This window comes from Amblyomma americanum, chromosome 1 (genome assembly GCF_052857255.1).
Source record: "Amblyomma americanum isolate KBUSLIRL-KWMA chromosome 1, ASM5285725v1, whole genome shotgun sequence".
Taxonomy (NCBI): domain Eukaryota; kingdom Metazoa; phylum Arthropoda; class Arachnida; order Ixodida; family Ixodidae; genus Amblyomma; species Amblyomma americanum.
The window spans coordinates 186,149,113-186,173,098 of record NC_135497.1 but is presented as its reverse complement, the minus strand read 5'-3'; the positions used below and the strand labels follow the sequence as shown (position 1 = coordinate 186,173,098).

General features: G+C 46.5%; 1 protein-coding gene across 1 annotated transcript; it reads right to left on the bottom strand.

Moving 5' to 3' along the window:
• Positions 1-5,444: 5,444 nt before the first annotated feature.
• LOC144094109 (tubulin beta-4 chain-like) lies at positions 5,445-19,127 on the bottom strand. The gene is made up of 7 exons (XM_077628025.1): positions 19,015-19,127; positions 18,157-18,265; positions 16,617-16,727; positions 8,111-8,355; positions 7,762-7,961; positions 5,824-6,260; positions 5,445-5,674 (listed from the first exon to the last, which is right to left on the bottom strand). The coding sequence occupies exons 1-7, from the start codon at positions 19,069-19,071 to the stop codon at positions 5,502-5,504; spliced, it is 1,332 nt and encodes a 443-aa protein (XP_077484151.1). The 5' UTR covers positions 19,072-19,127; the 3' UTR covers positions 5,445-5,501.
• Between the last annotated feature and the right edge of the window lie 4,859 nt (positions 19,128-23,986).

Below are 23,986 nucleotides of genomic sequence, written 5' to 3'. Positions count from 1 at the left end.
GACTCAATAGCGCATAAAGTAGTGCCGCAGCCTGTTCCTGCCATAGTAAATGCGTTTCAGAGCTTATATATAAGACCTTCAGTTCACGTACAGGATGCCGTGTAAACGATATGCGCCGTACAACGCGAACTATTTTTCGTATCGCAAAGCTTCCGGCACAACGGGGTTCTCTCAACTGGCTGCAGGGGCAAACTCGGCCTCTTCTACTTTCTTTTCTCTGTGCTTGGAATTGGTTTCGCTCGAAAGAACTAACGTGCATTCTGCAGCATAATTTTTTCACTTTTCTAACCTTTCGATTTGTGCGCGTGCGGTCGGTTCTAAAGTTTGAATGTTACCGACCAATTGGAAAACTTTATTTCATCATCATTAGCAGCAGCAGCAGCCTGACTGTAGCCACAAGAGGTTAGAGACCTGAGTCCAGGGCCTCATTATCTGTTCCAATCGGGCTTGCCTGGTCGATCAGTCTGCGCTGGTCATCCTGGTTTGTGCTCTCGAAACAGTGGCTTCCCATTGGGAGGAAGGGGTTGGGTGTGGGTATGGGAGGTTGGGTTGGGGGTTTGGGTGGGTCATTATCATCATCGCTGTCTTCAGCCCGACTACGCTCACTGCAGGTCAAAGGCTTCTCCCATGGCTCTCCAGTTATTCCTGTCCTTTGCCAGCTGCACCCACCTTATGCCTGCAAACCTCTTAATCTCATCCACCCACCTAACCTTCTGCCAAACGTTGCCAGGTTCAGATTGGGTGGCTATGTGCCAATATATTCCTGGTGAACAGCAAGCTATTAACACAGACAATTTGCGCAGAAATTGTTCATCCGGGCAGTGATTTTACTAGGTATAATGATCAATACTTTTGATGGATCATGGAATTCTTTAGTAAATGTGGATTCACAATACGGGCCTCTTGCCGTTCCTTGGTCCGGGTTGCGTTCTGCTTTCGGTGCGTTAGGTATGCACACTGCCCGCGGACAATTGTCTGATGTTGGTGAACGTAGCACGGCGACAGGCCGTGCGTATGCCTAATCCACTTACAGCCGCTTGCTCTGACCTCCAGCATCACAGGTGCTGATAACAGGATTAGACATGCGCATCACATTTCACTGTGCGACGTTCACCAACATGGCAGCCAAGGATCCGGGGTCCGCCGTCAGAAGAAAGGATATCGGAATTTCTGCTGGAACCCCTGGTGCGCAGATAACCGGGGCCAATGTAACCTGTCCAATCCCCCACCGTGGGTACGTACCATTCAACCAGAGGACAAAATCATCATCATTATCATCATCATCAACCGGGGCCAGGCCAGATACGGGCCAGGCGCGATCATTACGAACAGAAAGTAGAACGCCACGCGAAGCCTGTTTCGCGACACAAAAACTGGTCTCCAGATTTTATTTTTTGTAATTGTCGACTTTAACGTCTCGAACCGACACATGGGGTGTGAGGAACACCGTAGTGGAGGGCTGCAGAATAATTTAGCCCAAATGGGGATCTTTAACATGCGCCACTTGTCGCTGCCGCACACGGGTATTTTTGTATTACGCCTCCATCGAAATATGGCCGCCATGGCAGAAATCGAACTGGCGACCTTGGTATCAGCAGACGACCGCCAAAGGCACTGCGGCGTCTACGATATGGGGTTCATTGTGTAAACAGACCTTAACATAACGTAAGAGGAACAAAATTGGAGCCTTCCTCAATAGCCATGGATATCCGCATACCTAGTGTACAAAATTAAGCGAAAAATGGTTGCATTTGCGCCTTCCCCGTGCTGTGCATCAAAACAGGTGTTTAAAATAACTTCCTGTGAATTAAACATCAGGCCCCAGAAGCAAAACAGACAATTCCTTACCAGCATTTGTAAGGGTGGCAAGCTGAGTGCGATTTGGTACGGGCCTCCTTACGCTCGAAATTGTTCATTAACTGGATTAATTATGCTGAGGATTTTTTTGTGAGAACATGACTGTGACCCCTATCTCGCGAAATTCAGTGCATACAATTTTAACAGCTTTTCAGAGTATGTTGCACAGCTTGCGCGTTGCTTCTCGCGTTTAGGCTTCCAAGATGCCCGCAGCATCTAGCAGGCGTTTCCATTACGCTCGTCCAACCAGGATCAGTTGTAACGATACTCACGCATTGTAAAAACGAAGTGAGTACACAAAAATAGACGCGACTACAGTGAGGAGAGCAATGGATTTGTCGTGATGTCTTCCCTTCTGCCGTAACATGGGCTTACATTTTGCGCTGGTATATTTACAAATGCGACACCTACCCCAAACCCGATCTGCGCTGAATAATAATAATAATTGGTTTCTTGGGGGAAAGAAAATGGCGCAGTATCTGTCTCATATATCGTTGGACACCTGAACCGCGCCGTAAGGGAAGGAATAAAGGAGGGAGTGAAAGAAGAAATGAATAGGTGCCGTAGTGGAGGGCTCCGGAATAATTTCGACCACCTGGGGTTCTTTAACGTGCACTGACATCGCACAGCACACGAGCGCCTTAGCGTTTTTCCTCCATAAAAACGCAGCCGCCGCGGTCGGGTTCGAACCCGGGAACTCCGGATCAGTAGTCGAGCGCCCTAACCACTGAGTCACCGCGGCGGACATCTGCACTGAAGGAGTAGGTGATTTGTGGTCAACCGTCTTTGGTTGTCGTTGGTCTCGCAAGGTTAATGACACTCCCATAAAGAGGGATCAGCTCAGAATCCGGCGAAGGCCAAGAAGTGCGTAAAAAGTGTGCCTTATATTATTTAAAGGAAATCTGAGTTTTTAGAGATGAACACATCGCGGAACGTCGCAAACCTCGTCTTCGTCATCTTTAAGTGAATCATGAGCTTGCCGTTAAAAAAACTAAACACTGATCGAACTGTTCGTTTATGTGGTTAAATGTAAGTAAATAAATGTTATCTGACTCATTCATTCGTTGTGCTTACCGAAATGAAGCTTTAGAATTTGCATACGCTCGGAGTGCCTTGTGCTTGTCAGTAAATGGAACGAGGAAAACGCTACGGACGAGGATGATGAGCGCAGTGTAGGTCGCAATTTCTAATCTGTAGCATATTTCCTTGCCATGAGATGCCTAGCATTTCCTGATACTGAGAAAGAATTTGATATATATATATATATGTATATAGCAAGCGGCTCTTTTAGGGGGAAGGGCAGAAATTATGTAACATATACTATTGTTTCTGGTATAAGTCTGCGAGTTATACATGCTAAAAAATTCATATTTTGCGCTTTGCGGACCATCTGTATACATGCACTGCACAGCATTTTTCTTTTTCAGCATCGCTGAATGTGGCACAAAGTTCGCGACGGTTACTCTATTGCCACGTTTTGTGATACTTGAACTGCGCCAAATATAATTTTATGTGCTGTTCGCACGCCTGATTCTGATAGTGTATGTAACGAGTGCGGAAAGTGTAGTATTTTTTTCTATTCAGCCGTCTCCAGACTCATACATTCCAGAACCCAGGTATGTGTAGTCTTTATTATCCGTCACAATATTAAAATGTGTGGAAGCTATGTCACCACAACGCGGATCTCAAAAATATATATTGGAAATGCCCTTTTGCCCCCCTGGAGGGAAAAAAATTCTGTCGCTTGACCAATGGGAGGCTCTCCTATTCAGCACCGATCTGATGATTCAGACAAAGGTCGTACAACTGGCCGAAGACGCCGCCACAAGCCAGGACATTCTGGCTGTGGTTTAGGCGAGGGGCCTAAAGCCTCTCAAACTGTTGGAAATAAAAGTTTTACATTCCATATGCAGCCAAAATTGTGCGTTGCGGACTATACACTGCGTGCGGACTGTATACCGGATATTACGGTAAGGCGATAAAAATGCAACGGTTTCCACTCCAGTAGTGCACGAGTTGTCGCCGAATTTCGCGTTACACTGCCGCGACCTGGCTGCTATTTGACCACGAAAATCCTCGCAGTCGCCGACGGAAACAGATGGCACAGATCCTTGACAGTAACCTCGACTCGCCGACAATCAGTCGTAATTACACCAGCGGTAGCCCCATCGAGAAGGCTTCCCAAATATTCCGCCATGGGGGTACCAGCTGAGAACCACTTACATTAAAATGGGCTCTACACACCGGGAATCAAATCACGAACGCCACAGCTCGCGGTCATAAAACCAAACGGTAGTCGACGAAGTGGGAACCTATCCTGTAATGCAAACGTACTACGGAGACATACTTGAGCCCCTCAGGGACATCAGGAAGCGCTTTCCTACCTGCCATGCAAAACTTGGAAGGATCACTTAAGCTCCGCCCTAAGGGTATAACGCGGTAGCGAAGTCGGTTAATTACCATATATGCAAACGGTCGTTCTGTACTTTGCATCCAAAAATACCTGGGCATTCAATACCTGGGCAATCAAGAGCTTGCGATTTTTCACTCACGACACCGAAAACACGAACATCGGCTCTGGATTTTCGGGTGAACGGGGCCTTTACCGCTATCGCGTTAAGAGCTGGTGATGCTGACGCTAAACTGCTATAGAAACAAAGAGCTGTTTACCCCAGGCCCTCGCCGGAAATATCGCTCCCGCCTCCAACCATAGGGCTTTCAGATCACGAAAGCTCGCGTGGTTTCCAAAGCACCTACCCTCCGTTTCTGTGGACACCACGCTAAGGGATTCTGAATCAATAGCGCAGAATTCAACACGGACAATGTTCGTTGAGTATTAAGGGTTGAGGGCTCCTCACAGTGGCGAATCGCCAAAGCCTTTGACGACGAACCTTTTTGCGCTGCGTCCCGGGTTAGGGCTATGCCGCTCACAGAAGGACGAGATATGGGCCTTGTGGTTAGATCGCTACAGGTTCAGCCGCCCCGAGGAGCTAGACTATCGCTGAACAATGAATTGGTCAAGCAGCCTCAAATGCTACTTGATGTGATGTGGGCGTCTTCTCAACGTGTTTTCCTTGCCTCAAGTAGAAGAGTCTCTCAAGGAAAGTGATTCGATCGTCCTAGTATTGACGAAGATCCCGTCACTGAAATTTTTGTTAAAAATCGTAAAAATATGAGACAAAAGATGGCTAGATAATATGCCAAATAACCTCAGTCAAGTAACACTGAGAATAAGCAAAATGTATTCTCCGTAGCGATGTTCTAAAAACCGGCTCTTGTCATATCAGTTTCGACAGCACAGAGAATTTGCCACATCATCAGACAGGAAGTATCCGAGACCAATAATAGCTCATCAAAACTAGTTTTCCTTGATCACCTTGCGTTCGCTCTAAAAGCGGTTCGATGAGAAGATTTTAACAGATTTTAGAGTTTCGTCAAAATGCCGAAAACGGCGGTCACACTGCTATTTACAGATGTGCGCACATTGCAATACAGTAAGGTTTAGCTGCTTTGCGTGACCATCCTTGTGACGCAGTCCGGGCCTACGACATACTAAAGTGCACAAGCACCTGGCTCAAAAAGAAGGATCCACGACAAACAAACACTTTATTGTAAACCGAAAGAAAAAAAGCACTGCACACAAACTAGGCCTCTGCCTGGGTCTCCTCGAATTCCCCCTCGTCCTCATCTGAGGCCTCCTGGTACTGTTGGTATTCTGACACCAGTTCGTTCAAGTTGGACTCTGCCTCGGTGAACTCAAACTCGTCCATGCCCTCTCCGGTGTACCAGTGCAGAAAGGCCTTGCGGTGGAACATAGCTGCAAAAAAATAATATATCAAGCAGGTGGGGTCACACTCCTAGAACTGTCCCCGAAAATGCGCTGTTCCAGAAAATCGACAGCAATGGGTACCTACAATGAAAGCATGTGCTTTTAAGAAGCACTTTCAAATCAAACACGATGGTCACCTGTAAACTGCTCGGAGATCCGCCTGAAAAGCTCTTGAATGGCTGTGCTGTTCCCAATGAAAGTAGCAGACATCTTCAGACCTCGAGGCGGTATGTCACAGACAGCTGTCTTTACGTTGTCCGGGATCCATTCAACGAAGTGACTCGACTGCTTGTTCTGGATGTTGAGCATCTGGTCATCGACTTCCCGCATGCTCATTCGGCCTCTGAAGACTGCAGCAACTGTCAGGTAACGACCGTGGCGGGGGTCGCAAGCAGCCATCATGTTTTTGGCATCGAACATTTGTTGCGTCAGCTCCGGCACAGTCAGAGCCCGGTACTGCTGGCAGCCGCGGGACGTGAGTGGAGCAAAGCCAGTCATGAAGAAGTGGAGGCGAGGGAAGGGCACCATGTTAACGGCCAGCTTGCGAAGATCAGCATTCAGCTGCCCAGGAAATCTGTGAGGAATGGGACGGTGCTTGATTAGAAGCCCGCTTAATTCACAAGGGGAGAGAGAATTTACAGAGGTATGTTGGGCGCTCTTGTTTGGGAGCAGTGAGAACAAGATTGTGGTAAGATTATGGAGCAGCTACAATGGTCAGTGGAGGCATCTTGTAGAATGTCGCGATTGTTGCCGCTGTTCATTCAAAGCTTTTGAATATCGGGTCATCAAATTTGAAATTCAGTTCTCTTCACGCCAGTGCAGACAACGAAGCCCAATGAAAGAACGAACTCATGGAAATTTCAGAAGTGACATAGTTTACACTTTGCCAGTCTGTTCTAGAGAACATTGAAACTGCATGCCTGTTATTTGCCTCAGCCAAATTACAACGGCGGCGAAACAAACCAGCTCCAGTAAGATAACAAGATTTCTTCTGTTGCTGTTTCGATTCATTGGCAAAGTCACAAAAAATAAAAATGGATTCTTCACATGGTCACTGCTTCGTATCCAAATCCGAATGTTATACAAATTACTACATTAGGAGAACATCGATGGGTATTAACTTCACCGGTCTGCCGGTTGTCGTGGCACTTTAAAATTATGTGATCGTTCTCCAGGCCCTAAAACACCATCCCCCAACAATGGCAACAAGTATTCCATACTGACTGCTCAGCAGGCTTATGTGGTACTCTGCTCCCTACTTCCTCAGAAAGTGCCACTATTTATCGAAGAAAAACTTCCATACCAAAACGTGGGAATTTGTATTCCCTTTTCCCGCAGAGAAAACGGGGATAACTGATTTCACTGTACGTGAGGCTTTATATGGAGGTCCTGTACGCTAGGATTAAGGAGCTGAACGAGATAAATGTGCGCTTTATAAAGGAGAAACATTTCAAAAAGCATTCTCCACTGACACACACCTAAATTATTTCCAAGAGATTTGAGATGTTTGCTTTTTGAACAGAGTAGTTTTTCATCATTTACAGCGCGAGGCCTTAATTTACCTTTTCGCCTCATGAGTTTCTGAGGTACAGTGGTTAAACACGGACATTTTATTCCCAATGTGTGCAATCGCATGCCGTAGATTAGGAGCCGCTCCATTATTCACGACGGCAGCCGCCTTCTCGTTATGGCTGCCGTTGCCAAATTCACTTTCCTTGAAGTGCTTTTCAAAGCTTCCTTGAGCAGCTGCTTGGCTGGCTATAGCAGGTGCGGTGTTTGTTAGTTTTTGTGCGGACGGTGAGGGTGCTTTTATTTGCTTTCTTGCTCGTCATTGTATTTTCTGAAAATATTGCCACCATATACAGTTTATACATGGAGATTAGCTGTAGTGTATTACTCTAAACATTTTGTAAAAGACCTTGGCGACCGCAATCTTTGCAGTGGTTGTTCCATAATGAACCGATCACTACCGTCGGAACTAACAATTCGGCGGATGGTGTCGACCTCTTTGGGCTCTTTATGAACATGCATGAGGCGCTCAAGTGACCCCTTGAATGAAGCTGCGAAATACTTACCTCAGGCATGTGGTCACACCCGACATCGTTGCAGAAACCAAGTGGTTAAGGTCTCCGTAGGTGGGAGTCGTGAGCTTAAGCGTCCGGAAGCAGATGTCGTAGAGTGCTTCGTTGTCGATGCAGTAGGTCTCGTCGGTGTTCTCCACAAGCTGATGCACTGACAAAGTAGCATTGTAGGGCTCGACGACAGTGTCCGAAACCTAGAGGTAGCCGCAGGAAGAGAATGAGAACTTTGTGCATAACGACTAATCAAAATTCAAGGAAGACGCCTTATTAAGCAAGGCCAAAATGTCATGATTCATTTGCTTCAAAGATGCTGAAATTGGGTCATGCAGATAATGTCACACACCTTTGGCGAGGGCACTACACTGTAGGTGTTCATGATGCGATCGGGGTACTCTTCACGGATCTTCGAGATGAGCAGTGTGCCCATGCCAGATCCAGTACCACCGCCCAGGGAGTGGGTCAGCTGGAATCCCTGCAGACAGTCACAGGATTCCGCTTCCTTGCGCACAACGTCGAGCACCGAGTCCACCAGTTCAGCACCCTCGGTGTAGTGGCCCTTGGCCCAATTGTTGCCAGCGCCACTCTGACCTGAAGGGGCGGGTTGTGAAAGGCGTATACTTGCACAAACTGTATCCAGAAGAAAATCAGTACTGGAATATGCAATAAAGGAAAGCCACTCAGAGACAGAGATCTCCACCGAGGCACTCCTTGTAAAAATAGAGGGTGATGGCTGCGTTGTGAGTAGACGCACGACCTGGACAACATTATCATTCGTCATCATTTGCAAAACGCGGCACCTACAAAGCCATAACCTTCATCGCCTTCTCGGAGTGGCGGAGATCTCGGAAGGTTATTTTGAAATAAGAGATGCTTTTCGGGATTTGATAAAAGAAATTAATGTTGTCGCACGAAGGGGTAGCATATCTGTAGGGGACCACGAGATTCCGATTCGCATCTGTCTAGGGTCAGATTTGAAATTTTTGCTTGTTGTTCATTGTCTGCAGTCTGCTGCATCACACTATCCTTGTCCATTTTGTCGAGCAAACCCACAGACAAGGTGCTCAGTTCTCACAAGTAACAGGAGCTTTAATGAGCCTCCTTTGATCCGCACTCTTGAGAACATGAAAGCTGATTGCTGCGCAGAGGCGAACGGGATGGAAAACGTGCCATTGTTTAACTTCGACTCTGATTTAATAATTCCTGATGTATTGCACATGAAGGTAAGAATAGTTAACCGCCTTGTAGATGGATTGCTTTCAGAAGCAGAAGACAGAGATTACCGTGAAAAAGTCCGCAACCCACGTTGTATGACCATGCACGTTCAGGACATCGTTGACGCCATAAATAACTGTGGGATTAAATTTCACGTCTGGGAAACGAATGAAGGAAACAAGAGAAAAACATTCACGTCGGTATCGGGGGGCGATTGTGAGCGCCTGCTAAAGGCTTTGCCTGAAAAACTGGCCGGGAAATTGCACCCTCAGACAGAGGAAAAAACTTTGCTCCTTTGGAAGCTTATGCGGAAAATTTTTTACCACCTGGAAAATGATGTTGAAGGTCGCAGCATAGAAAGAGAAACCTCAGAATTCTTTCACACGTTCTTAGAATTAGGAGCCCAAGGTTGCAAAGCCTATGGTGGCGATAGAGTTACGCCGTACATTCATATTCTCGCGCACCACGCTTCCGCAAAGCAAGAAAGGTTCAAGTGCCTTGGTTGAATTTCAAGGCGCAGGGTTAGAGGAAAAAAACGACGTGCTAAAGCATCTACACCATGGGAAGTCTAACATGTGGAATGCAGCCGCTGACGCTCTCAAGCTGGCGAAAAGGCTTGAAGTGAGTGAGAATATCAGACTAAGCCGTGCATATAAAAAGCGGGACCAAGAGTATTGGTTTGAGGGACTTATTCAAGAGACACGGGCGAAGAGGCTACGCTGTGCAGATGAAAAAGTGAGCGAAGGAAACTGCATGTCTACAAAATGTGGACGACATGGATGCAGGAGAATTGCGCACGGAGCTTCGGAGTCAAATCAATAGAAAAACTTCGCAACCTTGTAAGGAAAGAAAGAGAAAAGCAATGATTGTAGCCATAGGAGGAGATAACAGTTATGTGATGAGATGTGCCTTTTAATTTTGCTTGTTTCCTCCTATATTTATAGTGCTGTGTTGTACCTCTAGTTTAGAAAGTGAATCACTGCTTGAAGATGAAGAGTACTGTTCCTGATGCCTTATGTAACCTGCTTCTAAAGGAGTGTTCGGTGTGTACTAAAAATAGTGTATTTGTATTATGTGACTGTTTAACTGCCTTATATGCCCGGAGCAATTTTTGGTGCAATATAAATGTGATATGTGTGTTTTGTAAGTATTGCAGTTGTCACTTATAAAATGATATTTTGGCTTGTCTTTTGCGTAAGAAAATTCTTTTCTGTAAACAAACCATGGATAACCGATTTATAACGCAATCAGTACAGCTATAAAAATACATGGGGGGGGGGGTGCTTTGAAAATGAACATGCACACACGCCTTTGAGTTCTGCGAGGCAGCAGGAAAAAAATTTGCAGCGAATTTAAGAAAACTGATTGGTCGTATCGGGCGTAGATCATATGATACTGGCATCAAGTGAACAATGCGCACAAACAGGCTCGAGAAAAGTGACGACTGCAATACTACGCACATTCAATGCCATCATTTATGTTCATTTGTATGTCCTTCTTTGCTGACTCATTTTGTTTGGCAACCGATTAAAAGTTTGCCTTGTTCTTTATTCTTTTCGCAAAGTATTGCTTCTTTTGTATGCCATGTTGCTGTGAAGTGTGTTTAGTTATATTCATATTCGTTACGTTTGGAGTGCATCGTTCTGGTTGTACATGTAACATGAACACAAGGTAATGACGCTATGTGATTCTGACTGTACACATTTTGTTTCCAAATGTTGTATAAAAAGTGTATAATAAAATATTTTATGTCGGAACTATAGCCCTTGTCCTTGCCTTTTTGCGGGGAAGTTATAACCCCTTCCGCACCAGCTATCAGATAGTGTGGCAAGTGCAAGTTTATTGACAGCGACGCCATGAAAATAACCTATTACATTTGCTCGATTTACTCCCCAAAGGTGCATAGGAGAAAAGAAATATAACCTCCAGTGCTTCGAATATTACTGTAAACGTAACAGATCACTTCCCATGAGTGTTATCGTTGCGAAGGCTTCCCCTTCATTCATGGTAATTTGCTGACATTGTGCTTTCCGCTACGTGCTATAATGACATAACCGCCTGCTATAATGACATCCCCGCCTATTTGATAGTCTCATTAACTTTGTAACATAGAATGCAATTCGTGACTTATTTTATTGGTATCCATTCCTTTTTACCGTCTGGTTATTTTTGTTGCGCTCTACCTCTCTATTACAATTGTATTTGGTTTGATTTACCAAACGCTGCTGCTTCCAAAGTAAGCGAAAGTATTGTTCAGTGCAGTATAATTAGTTTTTCACCTGACCACAGAAATCAAAGCTGCTGCAGGCAGAGTAACCTGGGAACTGGGAAAAGCTACAATGAAATTATACAAATTAGTTCCTTACAGGCCATGAGGGACAGCGCACTGGAGCGCTTCGAACTAATTCGACCCCCCGGGGGTAAACAGCCGGAGCGTTGTTGCATTTCGCGTACGCTGAAAGGTGGGCATAGCGGCTGGGTCCTGAGCCGGCCTTACATCACCCGGCACCCTGTGCAAGACTTTGCCGCCCCCCCCCCACCCGTTCCCTCTCTCTTCGAATGTATTTGTGGGGGTGGTTCTCTTGATTTTCATTGGCCGTCCTAAAGGGGGGGCACTTCTAGTTTTCATTCTTTTAACAGTCTCAATGTAGTATTGGTACTGGCGTGGGCAGGACACTTAGTTGTTTTTTATTTTTCTTCCCCCTCTAATTTATACCCCTTGACATCCTTTGATCTTGCGATTGGCGGTCAATTTTTTAGACGTTTTCATAGCATTTTGAAGAAGATGAATCTTAAAAGCATGCTGCTTGCGATAACGCAACTCATCTATTATACTGGTGAAAAAGAAAAATTTATTGCTTAAAATGATTACAGCCCAGCCTCAAAGGACAGATGCAAACGTTCTTGAAAGGAGGCTGTCAAGACAGTCGCTTCAGACGATTGATATGACATCGCGACTAACCCTTTTAATCCGTGTTTAACCCTCTTGCACATGGCGGCAACTTGCGATGTCACTCTGGGAGGTGCGGGAGAATTAAATGCGATATCATGACAATCGGCCGACGAAGCAGCGTAGCAGCGACTGGCAGCGTAGCGGCTGGCAGCGTTGCAAATTGCGACAGCCACAATATTTACCATTTATATATACCGTTATGAAATGCTTCCTTGATGACGTCCATGTAAAAGCGCTTTCTCGTAGCCCAGAAGTGGACACAATTAAATTCACCAATTTGTTTGCAAAAATGGAAAAAAGTTGGCGGTATCTTGCGGTATCTTTAAAAGCGAAGTTTCGTACCTCAAAAGCGAAGCCTCACTTTTTCAATTGTGTTACACAGGATGGATCCCGGCAATACATCATGCATGCATATTACAGAAGTCAGAATGAAAGAACAGCAAAAAAGTCGCCAATAGCTGCAGCAATAAAAGTATGAATAGTGATCATGCGTGAAATTTTTCATTCATACATTCATACTAATATATTTTCTACAGAAACGAGCACATTTATTAAAATTAGTTGACCAAAACAAAAGGTTCTGAACCCAGGTTAGAACTCTAAGTGCAAACTCGAGTCACCATATTCGGACAACGCTAGAGTCACTAATTTGAAAGCATTACAGGTGAACGTGACAGTAACAACCTGAACTTCTATATAGACGCTATTTGCTTCTAGACTCCATATTCTGTGTTCTGGCCGGCAACAGCTGAACAGCTTCAGAATGTTTCTGAGTAAAGCTATATCAAATTTTCTTAAATAAGTATTGAAAGAATAAACGTAAACATTTATATCCGCGAATACTTTTTGATGTCGGCCGTTTGAATGCCGCTACGCTCTTTAAAAGTAACAAGAATAGCTACAATTCAGGCGAGCTAGCTCTCATACCCTAATATATCATGATCACACGCCCCAATAAACTTTTTAAATAATAGCAAAGGGCTGAAAATTTGCAAAGTTGCTCCATGACAAGCATATATGAACAGCCGTGAATATTTTATGTAGCTGCGTTAAAGCATGGTCATCGTAACAACCTTCTTTATTTAAAGCTCCGGTCGAGACACTGGGTTCGAGCTCTGACATGTGTTCTTGTCTGCAAGGCAAAAGTCACCCGATAAAAAGATAAGCGTCGAAATGTACGCAACTTCAGCAGTATTTCTGTAGCGTAGCTCGGTGCAGGGCGCCATCTTTCATATTTTAGGCAATATCACGTTTCAATTATAAGGCCTCAGGAAGCTTCTTGATCAAAGCTATGCCAGATCGTTGCACACCATTTTAAACACCATATATTTGGGTACCTAAAACCGGGAAGCATTTTCGATATCTATTCGTGTTACGGTGCTATACAGTTTCAAAGTCTGTAAAAATGCCAAAACTTTGGCCCCCTTCGTAGGCAGCATCGCATAATATTCAAACGCGCTGGGAAGCTCGTGTATTAATAGCACAGGACAGAAACTTCGGCACATTCCTCAGCTAAGTGTATATTACACAAATCCCCGAAGCATTTCTGTAGGTGATTTTGTTCACGTTTTACGATTTTTTTTTGTACCTCTTCCCATTCAGTTACGCTCCCTGTCGCCGCCACTGCCGGTAGATGGCACAAGTAGTAGATGTCACAGAAAGCTGGGCATGAAAGAAAGCCATGCTCTGGGCGGAAAAAACAATACTTATGCTGCATGGTGGAGGTAGCGAGAAGAGAGATAAACAACGCTCAACAGAGTTGGAGTTAACAGCTTGCGGAAGTTCCCGATAATGCGACGGGTGAAAGAAGTTCAAAATATATGTTCACGTCTGCAAACGATTCAACAAGTCATGGCTCGCATTGTACTCGGCTACAGAACACAATCTACGGGACACAAGCGAGTCCCTACGTAAAGCGGGTGACAAATGACATGAACACAGGGGAGGGAGAACCGCCAGCTGTGCTCATATCCTGTGTTATATCTGTCTGCAATATTTTGTTTTATGCCGGATTGTCCCCGCAGACGGCCGCCTCCCTTCCTTGTGTAATGCGCTACCTATGCGTTTTGCTGAGTGATGTGGTGTTGTGTCAAAGGCGGATGGAATTGTTTGTAGCGAGAGCTACGCTAGGCTATAGCCAGCGGCCCATTTCGGGTAAGCGTGTCTAGTCACTACTGCGCATGAGCCACTAGTTGCACCGAGCCATAGGTATTCCGCCGCTACGTAGCGCCACACCTTTCCTTAAATTCGATTCTCAAGTTTTCTTTTTTCTTGTTTCCATCCCGTATTTATCCATTCGATCTAGTGTCCACCGAGACATATGAGACAGTTGCTGCTCCATTTCCGTTCCTCAAAACAAAAAAAATGAGCCGCCGGCGCTCATTTGGTGCATTGGTGTTGTTGACAACGTAGAAGCCGCTCATTTTTACGAAAGGAAAGGCGCACAACTGGCTCCCTGGGTCATTGGACACCTCACTTTCGCTTTCATGTAACGTGGCGTTGGCATGCAACTGCAAAAAATTAATGTGGAGTAGCTCAGTTAATCTAGGGTATACAAAGCGAAAGGTGTCGGCGTTCACAGTGTTCTTGGCGTTGACAATGTTCTAGACGATGATGGAGTTGTATAAAGGAAGGGCGCATAACTGACTGCCTGGATATGCGGACGCCTCATTCGTGATTTGATGCACGTGGCAGTGGTGGGAGAGAGATGTGGCCTGAATGCAATAGCGCTGACAGCGTTGTGGCTGACATGCGGCACTGCAGCAATAGCTAGGCCGCTGCGTTCGTTTACTGATCAAGATCTCGCGATCAACCATTAACTGCGTGCCACCTCCCAGGGTGGCAGGGAGGGCGCGCTGCCTATCCAGTGTGGGGAACGCAATCAAAGCAGTCTTTTGCAGTTGGATACCAGCGCCACGTGCATGGAAGCGAGATTTAGGTCTCCGCTGACACACGGAGCCGGTTGTGCGCCGCGGTGGCTCAGCGGTTAGGGCGCTCGGCTACTGATCCGGAGTTCCCGGGTTCGAACCCGACCGCGGCGGCTGCATTTTTATGGGGGAGAAACGCTAAGGCGCCCGCGTCTTGTGCCATGTCAGTGCACGTGAAAGATCCCCAAGCGGTCGAAATTATTCCGGAGCCCTCCACTACGGCACCTCTTTCTTCTTTCACTCCCTCGTTTATCCCTTCCCTTACGACTCGGTTCAGGTGTCCAACGATATACGGGACAGATACTGCGCAATTTCCTTTCCCCAAAAACCAATTATTACGTTTATTATTACGTCTTTCCTTTCGTGAAAATGAACGGCCTTTTCAAAGTTGTCAACGCCAATGAACTATGAACACCGTCGGCTGACTAGTTTTGTTTGGTTTTTGAGGAAAGGAAATGACACAGTAACCGTCTCACATATCTCGGTGGACACCCGAGCCGCGCCGTAATGGAAGCGATAAAGAAGGGAGGGAAAGAAAAAAGAGAAAGCTGACAATTGAAAGTTGGATTTTGAGGAAAGGCGTGGCGCTGCGCAGCGGCGGACACCTGTGGCTCGATGCTACTATTGGCTCATGCTCAGTAGTGACTAGGGAGCGAGAAAGAGAGAATTATGCGCGGTGAGCCGCGCGTTTTGACGTTATGTGCATCCTCGGAGCACCGCCACGGCGATATCGCAAGTTTGCGGCCAGAAAAGCCTTCACTTTAAAACCCCATTTGATTGCCTTCCGCACTTTTGATATGCAGCACGTTCACCCTGCCTCTGTGGCTCGTTGCAGTTGATGATCGCGAGAGGTTGATCACCCAATGAACGCTGCGGCCTATTACTGTAGTGCCGCGTGTCTACAACGAAGTTATCAGTGCTAATGTATGCAGAGACCCGCCGCGATGACTCAGTGGTTAGGGCGCTCAGCTACTGCTCCGGAGTTCCCGGGTTCGAACACGACCGTGGCGGCTGCGTTTTTACTGAGGCAAAACGCTAAGGCGCCCGTAGGCTGTGCGATTTCAGTGCACGTTAAAGATCCCCAGGTGGTCGAAATTATTCCGGAGCCCTCCACTACGGCACCTCTTTCTTCCTTTCTTCACTCCCACCCTTATCCCTTCCCTTACAGCGCGGTTCAGGTGTCCAACGATATATTAGACAGATACTGCGCCATTTCCTTTCCCCAAAAACCAATTAATATTAATGTATGCAGCCCACATGTCTTCACCATCGTCACGTACCTCGAAGGGTGAGTGAAACGTCCACTGACCCGGGGAGCCAGTTTACGCACTACCTTAAGCGTCTAGAATGGTGTCCACGTTAATGAACACATTGAACGCCGACAGCTTTTGCCTTGTATATCATCGATTCCAATTCATTTTATTTTCGAAATGGCCCATGTGTTTCTTCTCTCGTAATATGCTCTTTTCACGGCGCACTACATTCTTGATTAACCACCAAGGTTGCGTCTCAATCTTGGCGGCCTAGGTTTCGCAAGGAACTGATGAGAATGTCCATAGATCAAACTCGAAGTACGTGATTGCGTGGCTGTATTAAACTGACTGTTACTCGGACTGGATTACACTGAGCGAGGATTCGCTGTGCGTACAGGGATGTGGGTACAAATTAAGCCAGTTGTACGCTTTAAAGATTAGTCTATACTGTGCGCTCTTGTGGATGTGTTTATGTAGTAGGTTTTAAGCCGAGAAGCCCCTTACCGAACACAAAGTTATCCGGCCGGAAGAGTGGTCCAAACGGTCCCGAGCGGACGGCGTCCATGGTTCCCGGCTCCAAGTCAACCAGGATGGCCCGAGGCACGTATTTACCTCCTCAAACAAAAAACAAATATCACTTAGCGGCAACAAAGATACCGTGCAGTTATTTCAAGTACCTGCGTCACAACAAAGCCAGTTAAAGAAATGAAAATGGAGCGCGCCAACTGTAGGTGTCATAGCAAATAAAAGCGGCACTACTAGGTTCTTGCGCCACCTCCCGGCCTTTAAACAGCAGATCCAGTTATATTTAATAATAAAATATTCAAATATCTTACAGCAGAAAAACAGAAGGTGAAATGATAGATAAATTGAGATGGATCAAAATGATGTCACTACATTAACGTCCTGTTGCGACTCCGGTTTCGAATCTGTTTCGTATTACTAAACTTACGGTGTCCTATATGGGATTAACATTCCGAATACTGTACATGGGTTGTCATCAACGCAGTAGTGCCGGCCTCTGGATAAATTTGTACCACCTCGGGTTACTTTACGCGCAATAAGATCGCAGAACACACGGCTCTTTATGATCTCGCCTCCATAGAAATGCGTCCGCCAAATCATGGATGTCATGAGCGAGCCCCTTCCAAATGAAGCACAGCGGCGGTATTAGCCAACATAGAATTAAAAACTCCTTACAAACTCACTGTAGCAAAAGGAAACGTAGTAGAGGGGAGACGGACTATGTCCTCGTCAAACCTGACGAGGGAATTCAGAACCCGGGTTCGAACCCGACCGCGGCGGCTGCGTTTTTATGGAGGAAAAACGCTAAGGCGCCCGTGTGCTTTGCGATGTCAGAGCACGTTAAAGATCCCCAGGTGGTCAAAATTATTCTGGAGCACTCCACTACGGCACCTCTCTCTTCCTTTCTTCTTTCACTCCCACCTTTATGCCTTCCCTTGCGGCGCGGTTCAAGTGTCCGCCGATATATGAGACCGACACTGCGCCATTTCCTTCCCCCAATACCAATTATTATTATTATTATTATTATTATTATTGAAAACTCATTCGCGTTGTGAACATTCATTGCCTATGAAAAAAATGCTTTGGTCAAGAACCTTCAAGCTAATCCCTGCGGTACTTGTGGCAATGCAACCTGAAAAGCTGCTATGGCCTAACATAACATGCCGCAAGGAGAAGAGGTCACTAGACGTTGCACTTTGACCTAACTAGATTTGCGCGATCGGTTGTAGAATTTAAAGCTTGAAGAGCAAAGGCCTGCCGTTGAAGAAGCTCCATTGACAGGCCAGATATCAGCTTAACAGCACAAACAGCGCTATTAAGGCAGGACCGAGAATAAGAGACAACCATACACACAGCGTTCGGTTTTGTGTTTCGCTTGCTGCTTCTGTTGAAGTCATGTGCCAAACGGCCCGGCAAATTTCCGTAATGATTAGCAGTGCGAAACAGCCGCAAAGCAAGATCAACTCGACGGGGAAGCTTCAAAGTGAAATTATCAACCGAAATACAGCCAGACGCGTACCGGAGGCCTCATTGTAGTAGACATTGATGCGCTCCAACTGGAGGTCCGAATCGCCATGGTACGCCCCGCTTGGATCGATGCCATGCTCATCGGAAATCACCTCCCAAAACTGCAGACGGGAAAAGAATTCAGTAATGAGAGTGGCGTCACATCGCGCGGTGGTGGCAGTCAAAGCATAGTTAGAGGATGTAATTCACAGCGAAAGCAACATAACTGCTACAGTTACACTTGTCAACTGGATTTTGGAGTCAACTCGTCAACTGCCATCGATTCTCACCTGCCATGTGTCTTGCTGATGGCGGAAACCCGGCAGGGCCTAAGATCACTTGAGGCCTTTGAATTGCATCAAACGCGAAAACTAGGTCGTGCGAAAAAAAATTCCGGCGAAGAATTTTCGCCGATCGCTTTGCGGCAGTCATTTGCCATAAAACTGTTCCATGTCACCTCTCCGCCAAGACCGATTGTCTCGAATTTTTTTACAACCGGGAATAAAGTCTGAGCTATATGCCATAAAACAACAACAATATCTCAACGCTCTCAAAGCGCGAGCAGTAATTAAAAGGTCAGAGCGAAAGGAGTTGTCAAGAACAGGAGATTCGATGAGCATTAGCTAGGGCTCAACATTGTCCAACGCAAAGAGGCCACAACTTAGAACGAAAGCGGTACGTCTGGTAAAAGCCGCGACTGCTTCACAGGCAATTGCTTTCGCCCGTATCCTGAAACGAGATTCTAGTACGTGGCGTTTAGGACGCAACGTAATCACCAACGTAAAACGCGCCGCGACCGGCACTGGGAGCGAATGGCAACCGCGATCCCCTGAGCCGTGAAATAACCCACGAGGTGGTAGAGGTGGCTTACCTTCGCCCCAATCTGGTTGCCACACTGGCCTGTCTGGATGTGGACTATCTCGCGCATGTTCGATGCCACTCCGAGACTCAGCTGTCAAGATGCCGACTGCCTGCCCGGGTCAAGGGTCCACGCATTTGTAGCCTTGCGCCGCATCAACGCTCACTTCTTCCTCAACTCTGTTCCTATGTGTACGCGTGTCGACTCAATAGCGCATAAAGTAGTGCCGCAGCCTGTTCCTGCCATAGTAAATGCGTTTCAGAGCTTATATATAAGACCTTCAGTTCACGTACAGGATGCCGTGTAAACGATATGCGCCGTACAACGCGAACTATTTTTCGTATCGCAAAGCTTCCGGCACAACGGGGTTCTCTCAACTGGCTGCAGGGGCAAACTCGGCCTCTTCTACTTTCTTTTCTCTGTGCTTGGAATTGGTTTCGCTCGAAAGAACTAACGTGCATTCTGCAGCATAATTTTTTCACTTTTCTAACCTTTCGATTTGTGCGCGTGCGGTCGGTTCTAAAGTTTGAATGTTACCGACCAATTGGAAAACTTTATTTCATCATCATTAGCAGCAGCAGCAGCCTGACTGTAGCCACAAGAGGTTAGAGACCTGAGTCCAGGGCCTCATTATCTGTTCCAATCGGGCTTGCCTGGTCGATCAGTCTGCGCTGGTCATCCTGGTTTGTGCTCTCGAAACAGTGGCTTCCCATTGGGAGGAAGGGGTTGGGTGTGGGTATGGGAGGTTGGGTTGGGGGTTTGGGTGGGTCATTATCATCATCGCTGTCTTCAGCCCGACTACGCTCACTGCAGGTCAAAGGCTTCTCCCATGGCTCTCCAGTTATTCCTGTCCTTTGCCAGCTGCACCCACCTTATGCCTGCAAACCTCTTAATCTCATCCACCCACCTAACCTTCTGCCAAACGTTGCCAGGTTCAGATTGGGTGGCTATGTGCCAATATATTCCTGGTGAACAGCAAGCTATTAACACAGACAATTTGCGCAGAAATTGTTCATCCGGGCAGTGATTTTACTAGGTATAATGATCAATACTTTTGATGGATCATGGAATTCTTTAGTAAATGTGGATTCACAATACGGGCCTCTTGCCGTTCCTTGGTCCGGGTTGCGTTCTGCTTTCGGTGCGTTAGGTATGCACACTGCCCGCGGACAATTGTCTGATGTTGGTGAACGTAGCACGGCGACAGGCCGTGCGTATGCCTAATCCACTTACAGCCGCTTGCTCTGACCTCCAGCATCACAGGTGCTGATAACAGGATTAGACATGCGCATCACATTTCACTGTGCGACGTTCACCAACATGGCAGCCAAGGATCCGGGGTCCGCCGTCAGAAGAAAGGATATCGGAATTTCTGCTGGAACCCCTGGTGCGCAGATAACCGGGGCCAATGTAACCTGTCCAATCCCCCACCGTGGGTACGTACCATTCAACCAGAGGACAAAATCATCATCATTATCATCATCATCAACCGGGGCCAGGCCAGATACGGGCCAGGCGCGATCATTACGAACAGAAAGTAGAACGCCACGCGAAGCCTGTTTCGCGACACAAAAACTGGTCTCCAGATTTTATTTTTTGTAATTGTCGACTTTAACGTCTCGAACCGACACATGGGGTGTGAGGAACACCGTAGTGGAGGGCTGCAGAATAATTTAGCCCAAATGGGGATCTTTAACATGCGCCACTTGTCGCTGCCGCACACGGGTATTTTTGTATTACGCCTCCATCGAAATATGGCCGCCATGGCAGAAATCGAACTGGCGACCTTGGTATCAGCAGACGACCGCCAAAGGCACTGCGGCGTCTACGATATGGGGTTCATTGTGTAAACAGACCTTAACATAACGTAAGAGGAACAAAATTGGAGCCTTCCTCAATAGCCATGGATATCCGCATACCTAGTGTACAAAATTAAGCGAAAAATGGTTGCATTTGCGCCTTCCCCGTGCTGTGCATCAAAACAGGTGTTTAAAATAACTTCCTGTGAATTAAACATCAGGCCCCAGAAGCAAAACAGACAATTCCTTACCAGCATTTGTAAGGGTGGCAAGCTGAGTGCGATTTGGTACGGGCCTCCTTACGCTCGAAATTGTTCATTAACTGGATTAATTATGCTGAGGATTTTTTTTGTGTGAACATGACTGTGACCCCTATCTCGCGAAATTCAGTGCATACAATTTTAACAGCTTTTCAGAGTATGTTGCACAGCTTGCGCGTTGCTTCTCGCGTTTAGGCTTCCAAGATGCCCGCAGCATCTAGCAGGCGTTTCCATTACGCTCGTCCAACCAGGATCAGTTGTAACGATACTCACGCATTGTAAAAACGAAGTGAGTACACAAAAATAGACGCGACTACAGTGAGGAGAGCAATGGATTTGTCGTGATGTCTTCCCTTCTGCCGTAACATGGGCTTACATTTTGCGCTGGTATATTTACAAATGCGACACCTACCCCAAACCCGATCTGCGCTGAATAATAATAATAATTGGTTTCTTGGGGGAAAGAAAATGGCGCAGTATCTGTCTCATATATCGTTGGACACCTGAACCGCGCCGTAAGGGAAGGAATAAAGGAGGGAGTGAAAGAAGAAATGAATAGGTGCCGTAGTGGAGGGCTCCGGAATAATTTCGACCACCTGGGGTTCTTTAACGTGCACTGACATCGCACAGCACACGAGCGCCTTAGCGTTTTTCCTCCATAAAAACGCAGCCGCCGCGGTCGGGTTCGAACCCGGGAACTCCGGATCAGTAGTCGAGCGCCCTAACCACTGAGTCACCGCGGCGGACATCTGCACTGAAGGAGTAGGTGATTTGTGGTCAACCGTCTTTGGTTGTCGTTGGTCTCGCAAGGTTAATGACACTCCCATAAAGAGGGATCAGCTCAGAATCCGGCGAAGGCCAAGAAGTGCGTAAAAAGTGTGCCTTATATTATTTAAAGGAAATCTGAGTTTTTAGAGATGAACACATCGCGGAACGTCGCAAACCTCGTCTTCGTCATCTTTAAGTGAATCATGAGCTTGCCGTTAAAAAAACTAAACACTGATCGAACTGTTCGTTTATGTGGTTAAATGTAAGTAAATAAATGTTATCTGACTCATTCATTCGTTGTGCTTACCGAAATGAAGCTTTAGAATTTGCATACGCTCGGAGTGCCTTGTGCTTGTCAGTAAATGGAACGAGGAAAACGCTACGGACGAGGATGATGAGCGCAGTGTAGGTCGCAATTTCTAATCTGTAGCATATTTCCTTGCCATGAGATGCCTAGCATTTCCTGATACTGAGAAAGAATTTGATATATATATATATATGTATATAGCAAGCGGCTCGTTTAGGGGGAAGGGCAGAAATTATGTAACATATACTATTGTTTCTGGTATAAGTCTGCGAGTTATACATGCTAAAAAATTCATATTTTGCGCTTTGCGGACCATCTGTATACATGCACTGCACAGCATTTTTCTTTTTCAGCATCGCTGAATGTGGCACAAAGTTCGCGACGGTTACTCTATTGCCACGTTTTGTGATACTTGAACTGCGCCAAATATAATTTTATGTGCTGTTCGCACGCCTGATTCTGATAGTGTATGTAACGAGTGCGGAAAGTGTAGTATTTTTTTTCTCTTCAGCCGTCTCCAGACTCATACATTCCAGAACCCAGGTATGTGTAGTCTTTATTATCCGTCACAATATTAAAATGTGTGGAAGCTATGTCACCACAACGCGGATCTCAAAAATATATATTGGAAATGCCCTTTTGCCCCCCTGGAGGGAAAAAAATTCTGTCGCTTGACCAATGGGAGGCTCTCCTATTCAGCACCGATCTGATGATTCAGACAAAGGTCGTACAACTGGCCGAAGACGCCGCCACAAGCCAGGACATTCTGGCTGTGGTTTAGGCGAGGGGCCTAAAGCCTCTCAAACTGTTGGAAATAAAAGTTTTACATTCCATATGCAGCCAAAATTGTGCGTTGCGGACTATACACTGCGTGCGGACTGTATACCGGATATTACGGTAAGGCGATAAAAATGCAACGGTTTCCACTCCAGTAGTGCACGAGTTGTCGCCGAATTTCGCGTTACACTGCCGCGACCTGGCTGCTATTTGACCACGAAAATCCTCGCAGTCGCCGACGGAAACAGATGGCACAGATCCTTGACAGTAACCTCGACTCGCCGACAATCAGTCGTAATTACACCAGCGGTAGCCCCATCGAGAAGGCTTCCCAAATATTCCGCCATGGGGGTACCAGCTGAGAACCACTTACATTAAAATGGGCTCTACACACCGGGAATCAAATCACGAACGCCACAGCTCGCGGTCATAAAACCAAACGGTAGTCGACGAAGTGGGAACCTATCCTGTAATGCAAACGTACTACGGAGACATACTTGAGCCCCTCAGGGACATCAGGAAGCGCTTTCCTACCTGCCATGCAAAACTTGGAAGGATCACTTAAGCTCCGCCCTAAGGGTATAACGCGGTAGCGAAGTCGGTTAATTACCATATATGCAAACGGTCGTTCTGTACTTTGCATCCAAAAATACCTGGGCATTCAATACCTGGGCAATCAAGAGCTTGCGATTTTTCACTCACGACACCGAAAACACGAACATCGGCTCTGGATTTTCGGGTGAACGGGGCCTTTACCGCTATCGCGTTAAGAGCTGGTGATGCTGACGCTAAACTGCTATAGAAACAAAGAGCTGTTTACCCCAGGCCCTCGCCGGAAATATCGCTCCCGCCTCCAACCATAGGGCTTTCAGATCACGAAAGCTCGCGTGGTTTCCAAAGCACCTACCCTCCGTTTCTGTGGACACCACGCTAAGGGATTCTGAATCAATAGCGCAGAATTCAACACGGACAATGTTCGTTGAGTATTAAGGGTTGAGGGCTCCTCACAGTGGCGAATCGCCAAAGCCTTTGACGACGAACCTTTTTGCGCTGCGTCCCGGGTTAGGGCTATG

Bases quoted from the DNA above. Each gene is read 5' to 3' on its own strand.
- LOC144094109 (XM_077628025.1), bottom strand. From the start codon at position 19,071: ATGCGCGAGATAGTCCACATCCAGACAGGCCAGTGTGGCAACCAGATT. The intron at 7,962-8,110 runs GTGTGTGACATT...GGCTACCTCTAG, and splicing joins GTGTAGTGCCCTCGCCAAAG to GTTTCGGACACTGTCGTCGA. The intron at 6,261-7,761 runs GTAAGTATTTCG...CATTCCTCACAG, and splicing joins GGTGTGACCACATGCCTGAG to ATTTCCTGGGCAGCTGAATG.